Consider the following 24,398-nt stretch of genomic DNA (forward strand, 5'->3'; position numbering starts at 1 on the left):
GATGGCCCTCTGCCGCCTTAAACTTAACATGGCAAAAACAGAGCTCCTCATACTTCCTCCCAAACCTGGCCCTACTACCTCTTTCCACATTACTGTTGGAAGTACGATCATTCACCCAGTAGCCCAAGCACGCTGCCTAGGGGTCATACTCGACTCCTCTCACACATTCAAATGTTTCAAACACCTGTTGCTTTTTCCTCCACAATATTACAAAGATACGCCCTTTCCTCTGTTGCTTGACTGCAAAAACTCTGACTCAGGCCCTCATTCTATCTCGTCTTGATTACTGCAACCTCCTGCTGTCTGGCCTTCCTGCCTCTCACCTGTCTCCCCTACAATCTATACTAAACATTGCTTCCAGAATCGCTCTACTCTTTCCTAAATCTGTCTCTGCGTCTCCCCTGCTGAAATCACTCTCCTGACTTCCGATCAAATCCCGCTTCTCACACTCAATTCTCCTCCTCACTTTTAAAGCTTTACATTCTTCTGCCCTGCCTTACATCTCAGCCCTAATTTCTCGCTATGCACCATCCCAACTCGCATTCTTCTCAAGGATGTCTTCTCTCTACCCCCTTTCTATCTAAAGCCCTCTCCTACCTTAAGCCTTTCTCACTGACTGCCCCGCACCTCTGGAATGCCCTTCCCCTCAATACCCGACTAGCACCCTCTCTATCCACCTTTAAGACCCACCTTAAGACACACTTGCTTAAAGAAGCATATGAATAGCACTGTAGCTAATACTATATGCATGTTACATCAAGCTTGGCCCCCTGACGCACTTACCAGAATGCCCTCCCACTGTCTCTGTACATTCTTCCTACCTACCAATTAGTTTGTAAGCTCCTCGGAGCAGGGACTCCTCTTCCTAAATTTTACTTTTATGTCTAAAGCACTTATTCCCATGATGTGTTATTTATATTTGTTATTTATATAATTGTCACGTATTACTACTGTGAAGTGCTATGTACATTAATGGCACTATACAAATAAAAACATACAATGCAATGTAATATCCTCCTACTATCTCTATACGTCCTACCAACTAACCAATTAGATTGTAAGCTCTTCGGAGCAGGGACTCCCTTTCCAAAATTTTACTGTTATGTCTGAAGCACATCTCTCCTTTATGTGTTATTTAAATTATTTGTTATCTATATGATTGTCACGTGTATTACTGCTGTGAAGCGCTATGTACATTAATGGTGCTATACAAATAAGACATACAATACAATACAATCCTCATGTTTCATTTCCCTCCACCTGTCCAGTCAGAATTCAGAATTAAATGAAGTGGGGGTAGCTGGAACCAAAAGAATAAAGAGACTTCTATAGATCACCCAGAGACATCAACGGAAAGACATTACCAAAACAGAGATCGAGAAAGATGGAGGGGGGTGAGTGAAGGAGAGAGGAAGAGAAGAGTAACTGCTTTCGCAACCCTAGTAAATTACCTGGCAGAATGGGTCCACATGTCAGGTAATGGTCACCAGGCACAATAAGATCTCTGGTCCACCACCTCTGCCGGGGCTCAATTTAAGGCTGGAGTACCCTGGCCCATCTCCCTACAAGCCACCGGAGCCCAGGGAAAACTGTCAGCAGGCCTGCATACACATACATGTAAACATATACATGTCTAACTATTGGTGACTAAGTGTCTCTGGGGCCATGGCTCAAAAAGCAAACTGCTGATGCTCTGTTACATTGCTACAGGGAGGTCAATACTTCCAGATCAGGCAACCCACAGTGATAATCCTCCAGCACTAGGGTTGCCACGGTCTGTACATGTATGTAATTCCTACATCTTTTAGTAAACACACTGTTATTTATAGCAGTGCAGAGTGCCACTGATTGCACATAATAAGAGAATACAATTAAACGATTGTCCCTCAATTGTACTCTTGTTTAATTTGCATAAAAAGGACAATTAGTGGAAACAACTTTACATTCATGTACAGTACAGAGTACAAAAGGCAAACTTAGAGGAAGCAAAAGTTAGAAAATTATGGGTATAGGGAGAGATAAAAAGATAGAGGGAGAAAAATGGGCAACACAGACAAATGAATAGAGAGACAAAGGGAAGAAAAAAGACAAACATGCTAAAGAGAAATTACGTCAGTGGCTTCCATTAGGTACAGATTTAGATTACATTTTATGTCACTTTGGTGTTTTTTTCTTTCTCTTCAAAGCTTTTATCCAGTTCAGAGAGATACTGAAAAAGAGCACAGATAATGTTAGAGTCACTAAGAGACTGCAGGGAACATACAGTAAGAGAAACTAACAGTGATAGCATGGAATGTAAAGTCAAGTACAAGTGGACACATGGAACATAGCCATGCACACCACTACACTAAGTAGCACACATGTAGAGACAGTGACACAGAACTAAAAACAGTGACACACAACCAGAGTTACACACGTGAGGGACACAAAACCAGATGCAATGACACACTGACAAAGCCAACTCATAGACTGATACAGGGACACAGAATCAGAGTGAGACACACATAATTCTCAATGACCCATACAATACTAGACACAGAGGCACAGGGTCATACCTATCCTGTTTGTCTTTCTCAGGGGAACTACAGGATTTAAGAGACAGTTTTGACTCGTCTGACTCTCCTCTGGCACCTTCGTTTCCCGAAGTTTTATTCCGAGCTTTAAGACGACCCTGTCAGGAGAGAGACTCAATTTGTTTTCAATGTCTGCCTTTCATTGTGCCAGTGTATCTCTAATTCCATCCTTCCCTGCCACTACCAGTATGTATCTGTCATCTTTCCCCCTCATTTGTTTATCGGTCTCTTTTATCTTTCTCCTCTCCTGTCTCTATTTATTCTCCTCCTATCTCTCACCCTATCATTTCTCTCTATCTCTGTACCATCTCTTGTATCTCTCTCTTATCTCTCTGTCTCATTTTTCTACATTTTCTCTCTCATATTTTTCTCTCTCTAAGATCTATCTCTCTTTTTCATTGTGTCAGAGCATCTCTAATTCCCTCATTCTCTGCCACTACCAGACTGTTTCTTTCATTATGTCACTGATCTTCCATTTTCCACCTCATTGTCATTGTCATTGTCATTGTCTCTCTCTCTCTCTCTCTCTCTCTCTCTCTCTCTCTCTCTCTCTCTCTCTCTCTCTCTCTCTCTCTCGTGTAGCTTTATCTCTTTCTCCCACTCTCACATCTCTCTCTGCCCCTCAAACCCCTCTCTCTCTTTACCGCTCTCGTCTATCTGTCTCTCATATCTCTTGCCACCATGCCTCTCTCTCATACCTCTCTTTCTCTACCATCTCTATCTCCTATTTCTTTTTGCTGGAAAAGGGCTAGCAGTAGTTGACAGACAGGCAAAAGTCAGAGGCACGCAGTAGGCAAGAAGCAGTGGTAAGAGGACAGGCAATGGTCAGCAGCAGGCAGATAGCTCTGGTTAGAGGTCAGCCAATGGTCAGAGGCAGGCAGCAGACAGCAGGCAGGTATCAGTGGTCAGAGGACAAGCAATGGTCAGACACAGGCCACAGGCAGGTAGTGGTGGTCAGTAAAAAGCCAGGTCAAGGATAGGAGAGAAGCAACACATTAAAGGTTCGAAAAGGGTCTGATTCATGATGAGTAGACAGCATCAGGATATCGCATCAAGTTAAAATATTGAAATAAACCTCACTCATCAGACAGTCAGGAATAGGAATGGGAGGTTTATAAAGGTTTTGCTGCTGATAGCTAAACAGCAGCAGTCCTGGTGGCAGACAGGCAGAACACCAGACTGCGAGTGCAGAAACCAGGGTTAGAGACTCACCAGGCCCATCCCTGACACACATACATATATATATATCATTCTCATCTCTCGCTCATATCTTTTCAATCTGTCCCCTATACAGATGTGGCCTCCTGTTCTTTCCTGATAGCCCAGGAAAATCTAGGACAATCTGTGGCTATCTCACAGAAACGCTGCAACATTTCTGTGAGATTTCTGTGAGATTTCTGCAGCCAGACACATGGCCCATCGGACTAACACAGCAGGGGGCCCTGCTATTTGAAGGGGACTGCAGTGACCCCTGCTGTGTTAGTCCAATGGGCCATTATTCTAGCTGCAGAAATGTTGCAACGTTTCTGTGAGATAGCCACCGATTTTCCTAATGCAAGTGTTCGAATACAGGAGGCCACATCTGTACCTCTCTTTTTATCTTACATCTCTAATATCTCATATGCCTATCTTTATACTGTAACTCTATTCCCCTCTCTTAGGTCTCATTTATAGTGCATGCGCACGCGAAACATGCACTGCAGACTAGAGCCTTCGGGAGGTGACAGGAAGGCATGGCGAAGGTGTGGCCATGACATCACATGAGTTTCAGGGTGGGTTTGCCGGAGAAAGTCTTTACAGAATGTGTCCAGAATGGGTTCCAGAGTTATGGGAAACCCCAGGAGTTGGATCTGGGAATTGAGTGAGATTCTCAAATGCAGCCAAGCACATTGCTCCGGGCAAACTCTGACTCTGAAAACGTTCTTACGACTCACCGCCAGGATTCCTGCTACAGCATCTTCCAGACAAGGTAAACAAGCATGAAGGGGTTAATGTATATCTGCAATCATACACAGGGTCCTTAGTATAAAGAGGTGTCCCAAGTATAGGAAGGGGTGCCCAGATACATGCCCAGGTACCCTGAACCTGGTATAGGTTCAGGGGGTGCTCCAGCTAAGTGATAAAGCTGAGACTGATTTCTTGTGTGGAAAAGTTTTAGAAGTGATTTCTAAAGTATGCCAAGAATGAGTCTAGTGTAGGCAATATATACGTTCACTCCATCCCTGAAACAGAATTTTTATCACACAGAAGACAGGACACAGTATATTTTTTTAAAGAGTTATATTGAATAGGTATAGGTACTGATTGTAGAGGGAGAGAGGGGGTGGCCCGGTATTAAAGGGGTTGCACCCCATTTGGCCACCCCTGACCGCACCAGGGAGGCAAGGGGTTAACCGGGCTGAGGTCCAGAAATGTGATGTAACCCTTGTTATGACATGTAAATGTATTTTCCCCTGTTCCATTGTAATGTCTGGTTACTCAGTGTTTGCATCACACACACACTAGAATCCATCCGGGAGCACAAGGGTTAATAATTCTTTAATGATTATAGCTCTTTGTGTAGTTTTCCCGCCTTTTCAGGCACCATTTTGCAGGTCCCCATTGGCCGCCATTAGGGCTCAATGCATTTCAATAGGAATTTGTGCTGTTTTCGTCCTGTTTCCTGAAGTGACCAGCAGGTGGCGTCCGAGAGGGAGAGCGGCGGTTTCCCATTGAAAGTCAATGGGCTCATTGACTTCAATGGAGATGCCTCGAAGTAACCTAGTTTGCTTCTGTCCAGACCGCAAACCGCAAAGCGGATACAATGTCCTTCAAAAGAGCTAAAATCACTGGGTCAAGTTCAACGTCAATTAGCGGGGGAATAAACTGTTCTAGGGCACCTAGGGATAAAATTCTTTTTGCCCCTAGTTCCTAAGCGTCCCCCCACTCGACCACCACCGGGTCCCCGAATCCTGGACCCCCGATAAGGGTCGAACCAGATAGAGCGGGTCGCGCCATAGGCTTTGCCGGCGGCGGCAGAAACGGCTCAGAAAAATGACTAAGTGAGAAATGCTGAATTTTAGGAATCCATATCTCCGGTTCCGGAGGGTTCAGCGGATCAGGGTTTGGGGTATCTGTAGCCACTGCTCCGGCATCGCTGCAGAACCATCCTTGACCCGCTTGGACCAACCCGACGGAGTATGGACCCCCTTGAAGTTCGGGACTTTTCCCATAAACTTCAATGGCAGAAAACCCCCATTGACTTCAATGGCGGCGATTTACCATTGAAAGTCTATGGCGGAGCTGCCCGTTGTTTTCAATGGGGATTTAGTGAAAAGCTGAGATTTCTTTTTCAATGGAGATTTTTGTATTAAAATGATTTAATGTGCATTTGTGTAACTCTGGTTTCTTAGGTCGTAGCAAGTCGCTTTTTGGACCATATGGTGTCCCAGTTCTGGCAATGCGAACTGTGAAGTTTGGACCTGCTAAACCTAACGGAACCAGATATTTTAATACGTTTATGTTTTATGCTTAATAGTGTATCTTAAGGTATGGCCAAAGACCCAGAAGAAATTCTTTTGGGCCATAAGGTAGCAGATGGCCCTGGGGACGCCGCTATGTCTAGGATTTAAGTGCTGTTCAAAGAGTTTTATCACCCTCACTGTTTATCCGAAGCCCAAACCAGGGCAGGTCTTAAGTGTTCCAGTTAACACCTTTCAACAAAGGTTTTCCTGCCAGAACTCCAAATGGTAGACTGTCTGGCATTCCTGACGTAAATGTGGGGCTTCAGAAATGAGACCCCCAGAGTTCTACTGCGCATGTGCCAACTAGCAGGGGGGCATGGGTCAGAATGCTTTCCCACGTTAGTGAGTGGCTGGAGGTAATTGTAAACCAATCCCCTGTGCTTAAGGTTAAGAATAGAAGGAGAATGGTTTATAAACTGCTGTCCACCCATATATCCTTTGTCTTCGTTTGCTGATATGGTTACCTGATATCACCTGAATGATTTCCTCACTGCTGAAAGAAATGCTACATCATACTTCTCATTCCCCAACCCTTAAGTAGGTGTACTTCTTGTTTGTTACTGTATTATCTGTTGTGTTCACCTTTATTCTAAGGAATAAATACAATTTATTATATCTTAAGCCTCGTTCAGTTCAAACCCAATTATTTTTGTGTAATATTAATAAGCCTGTGGAAGCTATCGTCACACTGATAACCTGCGAATGAATTGTGGGATTTCCATGTCATGGATTCCGGGAGACCAGATAGCTACCAATCTTGGTGCCTACTGGTCTGTGCGGAATCCGGACTTGAAAGCCTCAGGGATGCCAAGGTGTTAGAACAGGAGGGGTAATGCAGTTCTGCTTGAGTACCCGTATCTTGGACTAACACAGGGCTATCTGGCCACCATTTGCCAGAACCCAGACTCTCTGGAGTCTGGAAAATGGGTGGGCTAAGTATGCCCCTTTGCAGACTGAGAAAAGATGCCCACCCAGCTTTACAATACCGGCAAATTGGTGATTGGCTGGCAGGAGAATTCCAACGCTCTGATAGGCTGTAGAGGTTTGTGAATAGGAATCCGAAACCCATAAGAAACCTTACAGCCAATGAGAAGCAGAGATTCCAAGTGCCAAACCAACAGCAGCAAATTAAAAGATGCTCTGTACTGAATAGACGCGAGCCGGCTTCAAAGATCACGTCTGGAATTGCGCCGAAATCAGTTCCAGGACATTCGTGAGTACCTACCAGTCATTGGAAAGGGCTCCTAAAGAGGTCATTTTTGTGACTTTCATTTAGAGGATAGATTTATTCATTAGCCCCATTCCCAGTTAGTGTGTTAACCCTGTAAATTGTGTTACATTGTGTGTATGTCTTTTCCTGAAACAAATTACAATTTATTTTACCTCCTTGCTTTGTTCAATCAATGATGACATTATAAAAAGGTGTTGATAAACCTGGTCTCCCGTGACAGGCTTTATATTAACTTGTAGAACAAAACAAAGCTGGGGCGCTCCCTAAATGGTGTAACGTGCTTAAATGTGACACAGATACAAACTAGTAAATAAAAAATAGACCAGCCCTTTCACAATCTTTGCAGCTTGACCCAAAGAAGATAGAACCCAGAATCTTCTTACAACAGCAAAAGAAACAGGATAGTGGTCAGCGCAAGCTGTCAATCTCAGAGATTAGAAAGACAAACATATGCAAAGGTTAACAGCTAATACTGTACATACAATATTCCCTACAGTGTGGTTTAGGGGGGGGAGGGGGAAAGGGGAAGGGGTTGCAGGGAGGGAGGGATGGAAATCAATCAATATGAAAACAACTCACACGGCCTTGTGTGAGCCCCTTCCCTCAGAGTTATGGTCTTATACAGTAGATGTCAGTCTGATCTCAGATGGTTTATGGAATCAGACATGTCTTCTCAGTGTTCACCAAATAGGTGTGGTGAGCAGATGGCTCCTTCCCCAAATACCCAAATGTAGAGAATGGGCAGAGCCAGGATTAGCGTAAACCAAAGGTTTAATATGTCATAAAAACATGTAAACATGAAGCACTAACACGGCATAATAGCCCAGTATAGCCACGATCGATCCGATCGAAGGAGTGGATCTGTCGGATCGATCCGTAGCTGTACAGGGCTTTTATACCTATTTGGTGAACACTGAGAAGACGTGTCTGATTCCATATACCATCTGACATCAGACTGACATCTATAAGACCATAACTCTGAGGGAAGGGGCTCATACAAGGCCGTGTGAGTTGTTTTCATATTGATTTATATCCATCCCTCCCTCCCTGCAACCCCTTCCCCCTTCCCCTAAACCACACTGTGGGAATATTGTATGTATTAGCTGTTAACCTTTGCATATGTTTGTCTTTCAAATCTCTGAGATCGACAGCTTGCGCTGACCACTATCCTGTTTCTTTTATATTAACTTGTGGCAGCGGTGGGATCGATTGAGCCTATGTTATAAAATCTTGCGGGGTCTTACAACATAGCGGGAAACTCGAAGATTGCGAGCTTCCAAAACAAGTGGCAACTTACACGTTTCACACGGCATGGAAAACACAGGTTCTCTTTACCCCTTAGCTTAGTGCCTGCGGGCGAACATGGACAAACGATTGGGTTGGTATCGGTCATGGGACCGAGCCAGGATTGTTACCTGGTGGGAAAGATATGGGCTCCCGACAGGCGGTTGGTCAAAAACAAAACTGGAGGAGGACTTGGAATTTCACAAAGCCATTATTGCATCACCAGAGAGAAATGGCCCCTCATCTGCAGTTGTGGTCACAAGTCAACCCGGGGTGCAGGAGGTTATTCCAGCCCCAGTGGTGGATGGACATGGGAAGGGAGCGGATGCCCACTGGGATAATGGTGGAGGACTGATTCCTGGGAGTGTGTCAATGTTAGTCCCTGTGGCTACTGGGACAGACGTCCCTGGCATCACCACACTCCTAGCCTCATGGAGAGTGGGGGCTACCGCAGATGAGAAGATTCGGATGCTTGCAGCAGTCCACAGAATAGCATCCCCCTACTCCAACCTGATCAATGGGGAGCAAGATACCCCCCCGAGTGGACCACCACAGTTTTAACAAATTTCTTGATGGCACTGACAAGATTGATGGGTTTTTGAGTGACTTTGAGAAACAATGTCGACAGTACTGAGTGCCGCGATGGGACTGGGTTTTGCGCTGAAACCCCTTATTGTCCGGTGTGGCCAAAGACACCCTGCAGACTATTCCACTCGAGGATGGCGATGATTATGGCCATGTAATACCTTCACCCCAGTATTCTCTCACCCCAGAAGCTTACCGGGCATGTTCTGGACGGGTGAGAAGTACAACCGGGAGTCCTATTTCTGGTACGGGGCCCACATGGCATGGCATTGCATGGGATCCAGTGGGTGGTGGGTTGTGGTGTGACCAAGTTCCACACACTATTGGACTTGATGTTTCAGGAGCAACAGTGTCCCTCGGAAGTGAAGGCACAAGTTTTTGACCGTAAACCTAAAACTCAAGAGGAAGCTGCTAAAATGGCTGATGAATCTGTGACCAGTCAAGCTTTTATGAAAAAAAAGGGGGATACCAAAGACATGGCCATTGCGGCCAGGGGAGCCAAACCCACCCCATAGTGGATGAGCAAGTCTGCAGCAGAGGGCAGCGCACCAAAAGCTGCAGAGTTCAAGCATGAGAGGAGGTGTTACCTGTGTAACAAAGTGGGTCACATCAGACCTGACTGTGCGGACCATGCAAAGTCCGGTGGACCTCATCAGGGGAAACGCTCTCCAGCTGCGAGGCCGGCCACACGTGTGTGACTGGCACACACAGAGGAGCCAAGTACAGCCATCAGACCAGCCCAGAGAGGGACATCCCCGGAGAGATCTGCACTTGCCACCCAGGAACCAACAGCGGAGACAGAGGGACATCAGATTGCACCAGCCGGGATGCAGTCCAACAATGTCTGGCAGAAGCATCTGCGCACAGTGACCATCGGAGATCATCAAGCAGCCAGCATGCTCGACTCAGGTGCCACTGTTAACCTGGTCCGACCTGACATGGTCTGGCCAGAGGATTTGCACCCGTGCACCGGGATGCAAGTGACCATACCAAGACTTGGGGCAGCTCAATGCTTATCCCATGCCCCGCATTGACGAGCTGTTACATGAGCTCGCGGGGGCAAAGTATCTGACCACCAGGGATCTGAGCAAAGTGTATTGGCAGATCCCGCTGTCCCAGGAGGCTTGTGAGAAGTCAGCATTACTCTAAGTGGCCTCTATAAATTTCTAGTGATGCCATTTGGGATGAAGAATGCTTTGGTTACCTTCCAATGCCTGGTCAATAGGTTACTGGAAGGGATGCAGGGTTTCGCACGGGCATACCTGGATGACATTGCAGTGTTTAGTGGGACATGGGACAGTCACCTGGTTCATGTTGCAGTGGTGCTAAGCAGAATTGGGAAGCAGTGCTCACACTGAAACCCACCAAGTGTTTAGAAGGTATGGCAGAGGTTTTGTACCTAGGGCACAGGGTGGGCGGAGGGCACCTCAAGCATGAACCAGCTAAGGTTGAAGCTATAGTGCAGTGGCCAGTCCCCAAGACTAAGAAGCAAGTTATGGCTTTTTTAGGCATCGCTTGTTACTATAGGACACTTGTCCCACAGTACAGCGCCGTAACTAAACCCCTGACAGACCTGACACAGAAGCGACTCCCAGTTCTGGTAGCCCGGACTCCTGCCTTTGAAACACCGTTTCAGGCACTAAAGACAGCGCTGGCCAGTGCACCAATCCTAGCAGCCCCAGACTATTCAAAGACATTCTTGGTGCAGACCGATGCCTCTGATTATGGTATCGGTGCTGTACTCAGTCAAGTGGGGGAGGAGGGTGGAGAGCATCCTGTGATGTACCAGAAAGTTACTTGCCCATGGAGGTGGCTTATGCCACAATTGAAAAAGAGTGTTTGGCCATTGTGTGGGCCCTGAGAAAACTGCAGCCCTATTTGTATGGCCGGATTCACAGTGATCACGGATCATAATCCCTTGACTTGGCTACAAAGGGTGGATGGGGATAATGGCAAGCACCTTCGCTGGATCCGTCATGGATTCCAAGAGACCAGATGGGCCTAGGGTGACACATATGGGGGAGGGAGGCCTGCAATGCTGCTGTAACAGAGGCTCGGCTCTCTTCAGCATGACATTTAAACTGATTTCTGGGGAAGAGCGTGGGGCCTCTGTAAAGGTCTGTTACCTTCTCCTGCAGCGTGGAGGCATCAAATGATGCCGCAAAGTCACATGGTGAAGCGCGGTTATGACACATGGTGTTCCATTGTCATAGAAACACATCACCACGTGTCGGGACACTGCAAGAGCAGGAGAGGGGGTGGTAAAAAGGTAATTACCTATGATGGCCTATTCTAACTCCCCCCTGTCTCTTTCTCATATCTCTAGATCTCTCTAATATTTCTCTCTCCCTCATATCTCTCTTTCTCTCTCTCTCTATTTATGAATTTATCTCTGTCATATCGCTCATATTTATCTCTCTCATGTCTCCCTCTCTCCCTCTTTCTCTCTCTCATATCTCACCCTCTCTTCATACCTCTCTCTATCTCTCACATTTCTCTCTTTCATATCATTCAAATGTATCGCTCATATCTCTTTCATATCTCTCTCCTATCTCTACCCCCTTGTCTCTTATCTCATATGTCTCTATCTCTCTCATTTCTCTATCATACCTATCACTCTCAAATCTCTGACTCTCTCTCATGTCTTTCACTCACATTCTTTCGCTCTATCTCTCATATATCTCTGTCTCATATATTTCCCATCTTTCTATGCTCTCCATATCTCTCATATCCTCATTTACATCTATCTCATCTCTCGCTCTCTCTCATATGTTTTGCTCTCTCTCATATGTTTTACTCTCTCTCATATGCCCCTCTCTCATCTGTCACCTCCCTCATGTTGCTCACTCTCTCATTAATGTCATGCTCTCTCTCATGTCTCTCTCACAGGTCTCGCTCTCTCTCTCATATTTCTTGTTCTCTCATATCTCTCATTCTCTTTCCCTCTCTTTCTCATGTCTCTGGCTCTCTCTCACTGCTCATTCTCTCTCGTATGTTTTGAACTGGTCCCTTGCTCACACATCCCTCTCATGTATTTCGCCATCATATATCTCTTGCTCTCCTTTTTAGATTTCCTTGAAATGTTTCTATATATATATATATATATTTATATCTGTCTATTGTATATTTAATCTTTGCTCTCATTATCTCCGTCTATAAACTGGTCTATTGTATATGTCATCTGTCCTTTCATTCTCTCTGTCTATATACCTGTCTAATGTCTATCTGTCATCTCAGTCTCTCTCAATTTATCCTTTTCTCTTTGTCTCTCGATTGTATTTCATCCTTGCCTCACCTGTCAAAATCGGTCTCATTCCATGTCCCTCTTTCCTGTCTCTTTTTAAAGTATCAGTCTACCTTGTCTCTCTATCTCAATTAATGGTGCTTCCTGTCATACTATCTCCCTTCTGCCTGTCACTTGTTTGTGTTTCTCTCATTACTCTCTGTATCACCTGTCTGTCTGCCTCTTTGACTCTGACCCACCTGTCCAACCTACTTGTCTCTCTATTCTCTTGTCTGTCTGTCTCCTCCCGTAGTTACCTTTAGAAGAGATGGGGTGATGGTCGAGAATATACCAGCCTTCTTGGTATAAGACTTTCCAGGTGAGGTGAGAGATACTCCTGAGCAGGGGAAGCTCTCTTGTGGTCCAGAGGGAAGAGGGCTCTCTTCTTTCCCCTCATCCTCGGACACTTTATCGAAGAATGACTCTGTGAGAACATCAGAAAATGAGTAGAAATAGAAAATACCACATGAAGTCAGAAACGAAAGACACAAACCGAGGAGAAAGAGAAATACAGACAAAGGAGATATTGTGAAGAAAAAGGCAAAGAGAGAGAAGGAAATATGTCAGAGACCATTGATATAGACAGACCTGTGAGATGCACAGTGGGCAGAGACGATTTGTAGGCAGGAGCAGTACCAGTACCTGTAGAATCCCTGAACATCCAATAGTCAGTTTCTGTCTCTCCTTGAGAGGTGAGAGTCTGCTGTGGGGGAGTTCGATGACACCTCTTCTTGCCGAGAGATGCTCGACATCTCATGAATGAGGAATCTAAAACCTCAGTATCCTACACAAAAACAGTTACTGATAGATAGCAACATTCCCAATTATAGGCCCAATTCTTATAAATACAGTAATTGATAATGCTTCAGCAGAACTTGGCTTTTCTTAGGTTTGAAGAAGCCAATTAATTAATCCTTTGATCCATCCATCAACAGTTTTTGTCAAAGGTGCAGCCCCACAGGCTCAAAACAAGATTTTTTTAATTAAAAATAAACTCTTTTTTTTTTTCATCCAGATCACAAATTGCATATTAAAGTTATCCAGTGGTTTTATGTTTGAGGTAAAGACTGGTCAAATATAATAGGCCTAAGGTCAACAGGGTAAGAGATTTGTGTATGACCATGTTTTAAAAGAACTAAGGTTGGGTGTCCCTGTTTAACACAGAAAGTCAGTCAATGGATTGGATGGCTAGGGTGAGTTCCATATTTTACTGATGAGTAGAGGTATTCAGGTTTTTACATACACCTGGGTAAAATGACTTGTTTTAATATGGAGTGAATGCCAATGGCTTAGATTATATAGAATAACAAGTGGGATACTGACTGTTTGGATATATCATGGTCAATTGCACATAAAAGAAGGAGAGAGATAAGAATTATCTTTGTCTTCAAATAAATCATCATAAAACCAAAATAATTTGTTAGATTATGAACAGCTGTGATTTACAGGAAGAGGAGAAGGAGAAAGCTAATTTACTCCTTCGGGACTATTCTATAAACCTCGATAAGCCACTTATCGAGGCCTATTCGGCCAGAATGCCTACTGCTATTCTGTAAGCCTCGATAGGTGGACGATAAAGGCATGAATCGCCAATTTTTTCATCCGTCAAAAACAAATTGCCGGGTGACCAGCGACAAGCCACTTATCAGCAGGATCTGAAACTCGTGCAATTATAGTAGCCCCGATTAGCTTATCAAGGCTAATCATGGCTCTAGAATGGTGAATTTCTCCCAAAATTTGCATATCAGGAAAAGTTGGTGTGAGGCTGGGGAGAACCTGCAGATAAGGTGGCGAGAGAGGACTTAGAAAAAAAATGCTTTTTTCCTGCATCGGATAGACGATGGGAGTTTCCAGAGCTGATACACATTAATATCAGCACCAGAGACCCCCGACATGAATCCCATGCAATAAAAATGCTTTTACAGGCAATTTTATTACCTTAACGGCTGACCGCCAAGGCAATGAAGGGGGTTTACTACCAGTCTGTGTGTCTTGTGGGTAGCAGGGGTGGGTGAAGGTGGTATTTGGCCATATGTGGGTGTTTAGGCCTTGCAGAGGGGTTACAGGTGGTGTTTACCCCTTCATAACCTTTGCAGTTAATACTGCTAAGGTAATGACAGGGTTAACCCCTCCCGCTACCACCGGTAGGCCTAAACATCCATCCTTGGGGATATTACCCCCTTCACCCAATCTCTATACCCACAATAAAAAAAATACACACAACAACCCTACAACCCACCTCCTCTACCACCAACAACCCCCACAAGACATACAGTACATTAATGGGCAAAATAACTATTATCCAGATATGAATAATAGCTCATTTGCCCATTATAAAATCCACCATTAGCCAGTCACCATTAATAAAGTAAAAAAAAAAATCAACTTACCCCTGCCATCATGAAGGGCATCCTTGTCAGCATACTCCTGGTCCATGTCCTCTGTTGCCAGCAAGAGCACATGAAAAAATACAATCTAATGGCCACTAACCCCTTAATCCCCATATCAGTTAATAACAGCTATAATAATTAAGGGATTAACCCACCCTACACACCAGGAAGGCCTAACAACCCACCCCGGGCCACTATACCCCCCTGTAACCATTGATTGACACAGTGGTATATCATACCCATATAATATGGGCATGATAAGCCACTATAGCAGTCAATGGTCAACCTAATAAAAATAATTAAGGCCAAAAATACACAATAATACAAGAAATACACAGCACCTAAATACCCCAACAATAAAATAACTAAAGAGCCTCAACTCATCAATTACATTTATCTATCAGTTAAAAAGCAAAATAATAAAAATGATTTTATTCCAAAACATAATATAAATAAATAAACACCTATCCATCCATTCAATTAAATAAATAACACCACTAGCCAACAAAACACTTAATTAATTTAAAATACTAACCAATCCTAAAATGTACTAAAAACAAGCCACCCAAATTCAAAACAATTTATTCCAAACAATAAACAGAAATCGAAAAAAATAACAATAGAAAGCAAGCATTTGCCAAAAAATGCATTGACTGTCACTGTATTTATCTGTACCCTTAAGGGGCACAGATTAATACATTATCAGACAATGGGAAATCACAAATGTTAAAGTACTCAGGGGTACTCAGAAAAAGAATCCCCTTTGTGGTGCACAGAAAAAAAAGTTGAAAATTGAAATGACTTAAAATAGATTTATTTAATATACATTTTAACAGAAAGGCATTTTGAGGACATTGTTACAAATGAAATTGAATTAAATGGAAAAAAAAAAAGAAATGCCACACCTGGTGTTTTCTTTTGTATTGCGTAACCCTGTTATAGTTACAGGGCTAGCATAATCCTGTTTAAATCACAGGACTCAAAAAGAGTGTCAACACTTTTATAAGGAGATAATTAGTTACTCCGTATATAGCTAACTAAATGTGAGGATTCCTCCTGCACAGCTCCCGCGCATGCGCAGACCCGCGCTTCTCACTCCGGCACCCCCTGCCTATCCTCAAGAGATGCGCATCCTCACACGCGTCCCCTCACTGCGCAAGTGCAGGGCTCCCCCTAACATAGCGGTGTCCTCTACTCGCGCAACACGCATGCGCATACCTCAAACATCATCAGATGTTGCGGGAATAGGCTCCACCTCCAAATCACGTTGCACGGCTTACCTGTGTACTGACCTGGCTTGCCTTTGGACTACCGCTTCTCTGGACTACTGACCTCAGTTATCCTCGACCCTCTGCTAGTCTCCTACCCTGACCACGGCTTTGTACCTCGACCATCCTGCCCTATCCAAACCTGACCTCGGCTATAGCTCCTTCTACACTTTGGACCTCTCCTACTCTGACCTCGGAAAGTATAACAACAACCCTGAACTCTCCAGCCCAGACCCGGCTACCAAGAATACTCTACTGTAGAGGGAGAGGCGGTTGGCCCGGTATTAAAGGGGTTGCACCCCATATGGCCACCCCCTGACCTCACCAGGGAGGCAAGGGGTTAACTGGACTGCAGTCCAGGAATGTGGCTTACACCTTGTCATGTCAGGAAAATGTATGTTCCCCTGTTCCCATGTTTCATTATAATCTTGTATTTTAAAAATGTTTTAAAGTGCATTTCTGTATCTCTGGTTCTGGAGGCCGCAGAGAGTTGAAATGTGGCCAATATGTAGAGTCACTGTAGGCATTAAGAACTGGCAAATTTCGACCCACTGGGCCCACCAGAATGGAACTTATTAATATGTGAAGATATTAAAGTGTATATGGTATTTTGGATCTGCTCTCAAAATGCAGACTCCATCTGCTATGCTGCTAGGTCAGGAAGGGCAGCCGGATGATTTAGCATAAGCCCTGTGATCAAAATTAACTGACCTGATTGTTTACACTAGGAACCAAGTACTGATCAAAAGACTCTGCCACTCTAACTGTTTACCTGAGGGCGGAGAAGCATCAAACTGGAGTGGTTTGTAAGTGTTATATCTACACCTACAAACAATGAAGATCCTGCCAGATAATTCATCTGGTAGACTGGTCGTCGCCCCTGATTTAATTATGGAGCTACAGAAATAAGACCCTCAGAGTCCCAGTACGCATGGGCTAACTAGCTGGGGGGCATGGGTTAAACTGTGTTTCCACGTTAGGGATTGGATACAGATAATTGTTCACCAATAGTCTGTATTCAATGTTAAGAATAGGGTTACAAAGGTATATAAACTGTGTCAACCCTACAGTTTTGGTTCTTCTGATTTCACCTTGAATGTCACCGGATTGCTGGAGAATTGCTAGCTGATACGTCTCCATTCCCCAACCCTAAGTAAGTGTTACCTTCTTGCCTGTTAATTGTACTATATTGCTGTGTTCACCTTTTTAAGGAATAAATATATTTTATTATATCTAAGGCTCGTTCAGTTCAACCCAGATATTTGGTGTTTGTTATATCTTGTCATAAGTTACCGTGACATCTACACTCCGGACGTGACCCCCTTGTCTGTGGCTGTTGTTTACCTATTCCCATCTCAGTACCGGTGTCTCGTCTTGTTTGTGGTGAGCACAGCATAACACTAAATTAGAGTAGCCATCCACATAGTGATAAAATTAAAAATAGCCCAGGAATATACCTCACTGGTTTAGAGAAGCTATCTATGCTTGTAAAACGAATCCACTGGCAACAATTAAGTCAAAATGTCTAGGCTCAAGTGTTTGATGTCCTTAATTGATTGTTATAATCTATTGATAGGATCAATGAGCTGTTTGTTCACATTGCCTGGGTGCTTTGTATAGTAGCAAATAGTACTCAATTAGTAGCGAGGTTGCTTTATCTCAATAGTCTGTTGTGTCAACCTTCCACGAGCAATAATAGTGTTTGCCAGACATGCATGCTGATGTGTTACAGCGGGGTTAGGATTCTTTCGCTGCTGCAAGGGAAGTGTAACAAATACAGTGGCAGCAATTAGGTAAATTGGCCTATGCTCTAGTGTTAGATGCCCATGATTGATTGTTATCTATTAAGAGGATCAAGGAGCTGTTTGTTCACAGTGCCTGAGTTAGGGGTATGTATTGTAGCGAGAAGTACTTAATTAGCAGAGAGGTTGCTTTATATCAATTGTCTGATGTGTGTACCTTCTGCTTCGTGATGCAGCCTGTTGCAAATCACTCCGAGTGGTAATGGAGTGTTTGCCAGTCAAACATGCAGTAAGTTTCAGCGGGGATACGATTCGTTCACTGCTATAAGGTAAGTGTTAATACATTAGCATTTGTTGCATATTCACTGTCAGTAAAGCTGTATTTTTAGTGTTGTTATGTTAACTCCGGAAAATCCTGAGTATACATACAGATAGAGGTCTTCCCTAAAGAGTACCATGTTTAAGGTACATCGGATAATTTAAAAACATATTAAATCAGAGTCAATGTGGATAGGCAAGTGTTGTACACTCACTCACTCTAGCCGCGCTCCAGGAGTTTTTTGCTGAGGCTGCCGGTATGATTACCGGACGTACGTTCCGTTGCTTGAGTCACGACTTCTGGGGTGGCAAGCAAAAACATTAAAATAAATAAAAACAATGAAAAAACCTGAAAAAATACAATTACATACATTCCAAATTTATCTTACCTTTAGAAGTCTTCACCCTCCGAATCCCAGCGTATCTGGAAGCTCTCAACTCGTGACGTCATCACCGGCAATCCATCTCCATCCTCGACGAGGCAACATCTGTTTGGATTTACCATGGGGTACTTTGGATTGATAGAAACAAGATGGAGGAAAAGAAGAAAACAATTACAGAAGAAGATATAGTAGAAGACGGTGAGAGAAGATAAAAGAAAGAAGACTTTGGAACCTGATCCTCATCTTCAAGGAGGATGGAGATGGATTTCCAGTGAAGAAGTCGTGGGTAGAGAGATTCCAGATATGCCAGAATTCGGAGTGTGAAGACTTCTAAAGGCAAGATAAAAATTGAATGCAGTAATTGTATTTTTTCAAGTTTTTTCATTGTAATTATTTTGTGATTGTTCATTGACTGATAACGTATTAATCTGTGCCCTAGGGTACAGATAAATACAGTTAGAGCCAATCCATTTTTTGGCAAATGCTTGTTTTCTATTGATTGTTATTTTTTCAATTTCTGTTTATTGTTTAGATTAAATTGTTTTGTATTTGGATGGCTTGTCTTTAGTACATTTTAGGATTGGTTAGCATTTTAAATTAATTAATTGTTTTGTTGGCTAGTGGTTTCATATAATTAATTGTTTTGTTGGCTAGTGGTTTTGTTTATTTAATTGATTTGTTGGCTAGTGGTTTTATCTATTGAATTGATTTGTTAGCTAGTGTTTTTCTTTCTTTAATTGGATGGATAGGTGTTTATTTCATTTAATTCTGTTTTGAAATAACAATTTTCCTTGTTTTGCTGATACTGTAGATGATTTTTATTCATGTATACTATTAGGCTCTTTAATTATTTTATTGTTGGGGTGTTTAGGTGCTTGTGTTTTTCTTTTATTGTTGGGGTGTTTAGGTGCTTGTGTATTTCTTTTATTATTGTGTGTTTTGGGCCTTAATGATTTTTATTAGGTTGACCATTGAGTACTATAGTGACTTATCATGCCTATATTATATGGGTATGATATACCACTGTGCAAATCAATGGGTATATGGTGGGTATAGTGGGTTCAGGGTGGGTGGTTAGGCCTCCCGGGTGGGTAGCGGGGGACGGGGGTGAATCCCTTAATTACTATAGCGGTTATTAATCGCTAAGGTGATTAAGGGGTTAGTGGCCATTAGATTGTATTTTTTATGTACTTTTACTGGCTACAGAGGACATGGACCTACAGTATTCTGATGAAGATGCCATTCATGATGGCAGGGGTAAGTAGAAAGTTTTTTATTTACTTTATGTATGCTGGCTGGCCAATGTTTGATTTTATCATGTGCAAATGAGCTATTATCATACCTGGAAAATAGTTATTTTGCCCATTAATGTACTGTATGTGTTGGGGGGGGTTGTTGGGGGTAGAGGAGGTGGGTTGTTTTGTTTATTGTTGTTTCTTGGGGTAGAGGGATTGGGTGAAGGGGGTTGTAGCCCAAGGGTGAGTGTTTAGGCCATCCGGGGGGTAATGGGACTGATTAATCCCTTCATTACCATAGCAGTTCCCACTGTTATGGTAGTGAAGGGGTTAACTCCTCCCTCAACCTTCCAGGCAGGCCTAACCACCCAACCTGGGACTATTACCCCCTTCATCCACCCCCTCTTCCCCAAGAAATAGGCTATTGAGGTTTCACCACGTTATTTTGAGGTCCCGGGCCCCCCATTGCTTCCCGAGATACAGGCCCCGTTATGGGGTGCCATTATCTCCTATGCATTTTATTCCCATGGTCATGTGACGCGAGACATTTAAATGCATAGGTGATTCCAGCACCCCATAACGGGGCCTGTATCTTGGGAAGCAGGGGATCCCCGGACCTAAAATCAATGTGGTTTTGCTCCGGAGACCCCCTGCTTATCTACACTAGTATTAAAATTTATATTAAAATATTTCGATTGCTGGCGAGATATGCGCAGAGAGAGGCGGCTCTCTCTGTGCAGCTCTCTGCAGCTGGGACAGATCACCGGGTAAGCCCTTTGGGAATCTTCCGGTCGCCGGCTACTCGCCCATTTTGGGAATTTTGCTATCACAGGTAATCAAGGCTTTCTGAAAACCATGATAGCAACGCTCACAAAACTGGTGGCGTAAACGGCCCGGCGATATTTTTATGAAGGCTTATGGAATAAGCCCCTTATATCTGGTTATGGCAATTGAATAATAATTGTTTTATTTGTGTGACTATTTTTCAGCAGCATGCTAATCATTATTCAGGTACTGAGGAAGGTCATGATTTTGGATTTTATAGATGGTTACCAGAGACTCTAGGATCTACTTATCGTAACAAATGAATATATGTTTATATATACATATATATATGACTGTATGTTTGTCAAGGGGATCCCAAACAAATGTCCTTTTGGTATGTGAAAGTAATAACCTTCTGATTGAAATAACAACACATTTCCTTCCGTATCACACCTCAGTACCAGTCCCTTTAGGTGGGCAACATCGTCTTTTCTGGATCCTTCGTAATGCTTGTTTTTACTTTAAAAAGAGACCTGACGAAAGAGGCGCATGCGCGGCTGGTTGAGGATGGCTGCATAGACACACAGCTCCTCCAACCGCCGGCACAATAAAGCAATTAAACAATAGCAAAACCAGCATTTTTGAGAAAAAAAACATAGCGACGGCTGCCTAAACCCTTCCCAGTTAAGATAATCCACCCCAAAAAAGGATGGCAGCTACAAGACAAAAGACTCGCCGAAAGTCAGATGTCAGGGCCTACTTCACCGGCCAAAGCAAGGCAGGGACTGCAGAGATGTCTGACTCAGACTCAGCCCAGGATGCAGAGGGCTCCGGAGCGGCAGCAGAACAAACAAAAGTCATCAAAAAAGAAATATCAAGACTATTAATTGATCTCAAATCTTTCTTCAGAGGAGAGGTGGAGGGGCTCAGACATGATCTGGTACAGATAGGGACGAGGACCAACGACCTGGAGGAGCGTATGGACGTTAGCTCAACTGCCCACAAGGAGACAAACTCCCGGGTACAAGCGCTGGAACAGAGAGTGGCAGAGTTGGAAGCCAGACAAGAGGACGGGGAGAATAGAGATCGAAGAAATAACCTCAGAGTGAGGGGGATCCCAGAAGAAATTCTGGATCCAGAAGCTTTACTCTCCCGCTGGATGGCCTCAATATTACCAGGCAGCCCGGCCTCAGACTTTAGGATGGACAGATGCCATAGGGCCTTACGATCCAGACCCGTGCCCTCCAACCCCCCTAGGGATGTGATCCTCCGGCTCCACTACTTCTCTGTCAAAGAAGAGGTGAGCAGAATAGCCCGTGCCACCCCACACATTACCTTCGAGGGGATTACCCTGTTGATCTTCCAGGATCTGTCCCCGCTGACACTGGCCAGACGGAGAGCTGTGGGGCACATAACTAAGGCCCTAAGGGACAATGAGGTGCGCTACCGTTGGGCATTCCCATTCGCCCTAGTAGCCATCAAAAACGGCAGACCGCAGGTGCTCAAGCACCCCTCAGAAGGGGCAGCCTTCCTTAAAAAACTGGGTGTGCGGGGATCACAGGACAATGGAGCGGAGGGAGCCCAGCAGGGGAAGAGGACGGACTCCCCGACAGGAAAGCAGGGCACCTCTCCCACGCCGGAGAGGAGAATCAGCAAGGAGGGGGGCAGAGGGAAAAGCCCGTAAAGGAGAGACTCTATAAAGTTCAGGAGCTGCAGTTGCGCCCGTTGCGCAGTTTAAACACACCCTGCCACACAGGCTACACCAGACATCCCCCTACCGTGAGATTGCCGAGGTTCCGGAGTTGTCCCGAGTCCAAAGATGACGGCATTCAGCAGATGGCCGCAGCGCATGGGTCCCCAAAATGGCGGTTATGCACCTAATGGTGAGGAAGAAGGACGGAAGGGCGCGAGATTTCCAATGGCGGCGGGGGTTTCGGCGGGAAGATCTGCTCTGCCGGATGGACCCGCCCAGGGAGCCTCCCCCGATCCAGCCCTCTCGTCTCGGCAGTCCACCGCGGAATGAGATCAACACGCCCACACCGGTGACGTCATGGATCCCGCTATCACGAGAGTTGGAGGAGAGGCGCGGTGAAGAGCCCGGGCGGACGCCAGGATGACGTCAGATACGAGGCGACCGGCTAGGAGTACAGCGATCTCCTCTGGCGGGGGCACGCGAGCTCCTCTGCCGGGGAGGCGATCACAGGACAGGCGGAGTCCCGCAGAAAAGACTCAGCGGTGCAGAAGGAGGTTGCCTGGCCGCTCGAGGAGGGGACATGCACGGGCGGGAGGGGGGAGGGGGGGGGGAGGGGGGGGGAAGAGGTAGCACAGGCCCCCATCAGGGACAGGAGACAAAGGGGGGAAGACAGCATAGACAAGCCTAATAGCCATAAACAAAGCAGAGTACAGGGGCAAAGTACCATGTTCTGAGCAAGAATAGCATAGAGTAGATAGCGGACAAAAGAACATGAGTGAGAACAAAGGGGTACTGGAGCGGCGCAAGCGGAGGTCTCCCAGGAGAGATAACAGAAATGCGGCAACGAGGGACCCGGCAGGATCCTAGAGGGAGGGGGAGAGAGGGAGAGCACCCGAGCCCGGAAGCAGGGAAGAATGCATGAGGGGAGGTAGAAACGGTCAGCGGTTAAAAGGGCAGGCAGAGAACAGGGTGAAAAGTTGTAGTTGCAGTTTTAGATAAAAGGAAGAGTTCATGATTCGAGCTCAAGGTAGTTAAACGCTTAAGTTTGGATTAATAAGAGTTAATAAAATAGATAGAAGAGAAATTAGTTGTTAGGTTTTGTAACGCACAGAGCGGCCGGCGGGGAGGGGGGGCAGCCACCACTCTGCCTGCAGGCATGTGCGTCTTCGCCAGGAGGGGGGTCATATCCCACCTACCTGGTTCTGACCCGGAGATCTGTGGCGAGTTCTGGAAGCCACAGAGAGGGACCAAGGGGGAGGAGGGTCCAGGGAGAAAATCTCTCCTCCGGGCATTGAACCCGAGGTCTTCTAAGACCAATACGGTTCTCATGATGTATTTAGGTGTTTTATGTGTGTACTCTTCCCTCATGTTTTTTCCCTTTCCTTCTCCAGTCCCAACAGGCGGTGGGTTGAATAGGCGCTTCCGGAGTCTACACCACAGAGTCCATGAACAGAACATGTCCAGGGTCAGGGGTAAGATCAGACCGGCTTACATTCTAGGTCCACACAGACACTACTACATAAAATGGAGGTAATTTTCATCTCGCAGAACGCCAAAGGGCTCAACAGTCCACGTAAGCGGAGAGTCGCTTTCACTGAATTCAAGAGGAGAGGGGCTGACGTGGTCTTCCTACAGGAGACTCACTTCAGCTCGCGTAATAATCCAAAATTTCTTGACTCTAGCTTTCGTAAGTTCTTTTTAGCATCAGGGGCAGAGAAAAAGAAAGGTGTAGCTATTCTATTCCAAAATCACACCCCCTTCCAGGTTGAAAAGATTAAAAGGGACCCAAAGGGAAGGTATCTGGTGCTGGTCGGGCTCCTTAAACAGGTCAGAATGACATTAGCGTGTATATACGCTCCAAACGAGGGTCAGCTAGACTTCTACAACACATTCTTCCAGAAGCTGCAGGTATGGGCTGAGGGACAAATAATTCTAGGGGGCGACTTTAACACAGTCATGAATGCAAAGGTAGACAGATCTACGTCCCAAAAAAATAATAAGAAAGTAGGGAATAGCTCATTACTGAAAGGCCTTAAACAGACTAGCCTGGTGGACATATGGAGAGAGCAGCACCAGGGAGACCGCAGTTATTCATTCTACTCCCACCCACATGACAGCTACAGTAGGATTGACCACTTCTTTGTA

At 44.9% G+C, this 24,398-nt stretch overlaps 1 protein-coding gene across 9 annotated transcripts in view; it reads right to left on the reverse strand.

Annotated features, from left to right (window-relative positions):
- Window positions 1-1,879: 1,879 nt before the first annotated feature.
- Window positions 1,880-24,398, reverse strand: part of LOC142483155 (uncharacterized) — a 245,997-nt gene continuing 223,478 nt past the window's right edge. For 6 of the 9 annotated variants that reach the window (XM_075583228.1, XM_075583227.1, XM_075583221.1 and 3 more), the window contains 4 exons: window positions 13,048-13,243; window positions 12,717-12,883; window positions 2,556-2,671; window positions 1,880-2,209 (listed from right to left, as the gene is read on the reverse strand). In XM_075583228.1, the coding sequence (XP_075439343.1) occupies window positions 2,155-2,209; window positions 2,556-2,671; window positions 12,717-12,883; window positions 13,048-13,243 (534 nt within the window). In that variant the 3' untranslated portion in view covers window positions 1,880-2,154. Of the gene's footprint in view, window positions 2,210-2,555; window positions 2,672-12,716; window positions 12,884-13,047; window positions 13,244-20,427; window positions 21,094-24,398 lie in introns of those variants that run through there. The other 3 variants (XM_075583224.1, XM_075583226.1, XR_012797256.1) reach the window with 3 other exon arrangements.

The sequence above is a fragment of the Ascaphus truei genome, unplaced genomic scaffold (assembly GCF_040206685.1).
Source record: "Ascaphus truei isolate aAscTru1 unplaced genomic scaffold, aAscTru1.hap1 HAP1_SCAFFOLD_302, whole genome shotgun sequence".
Taxonomy (NCBI): Eukaryota; Metazoa; Chordata; class Amphibia; order Anura; family Ascaphidae; genus Ascaphus; species Ascaphus truei.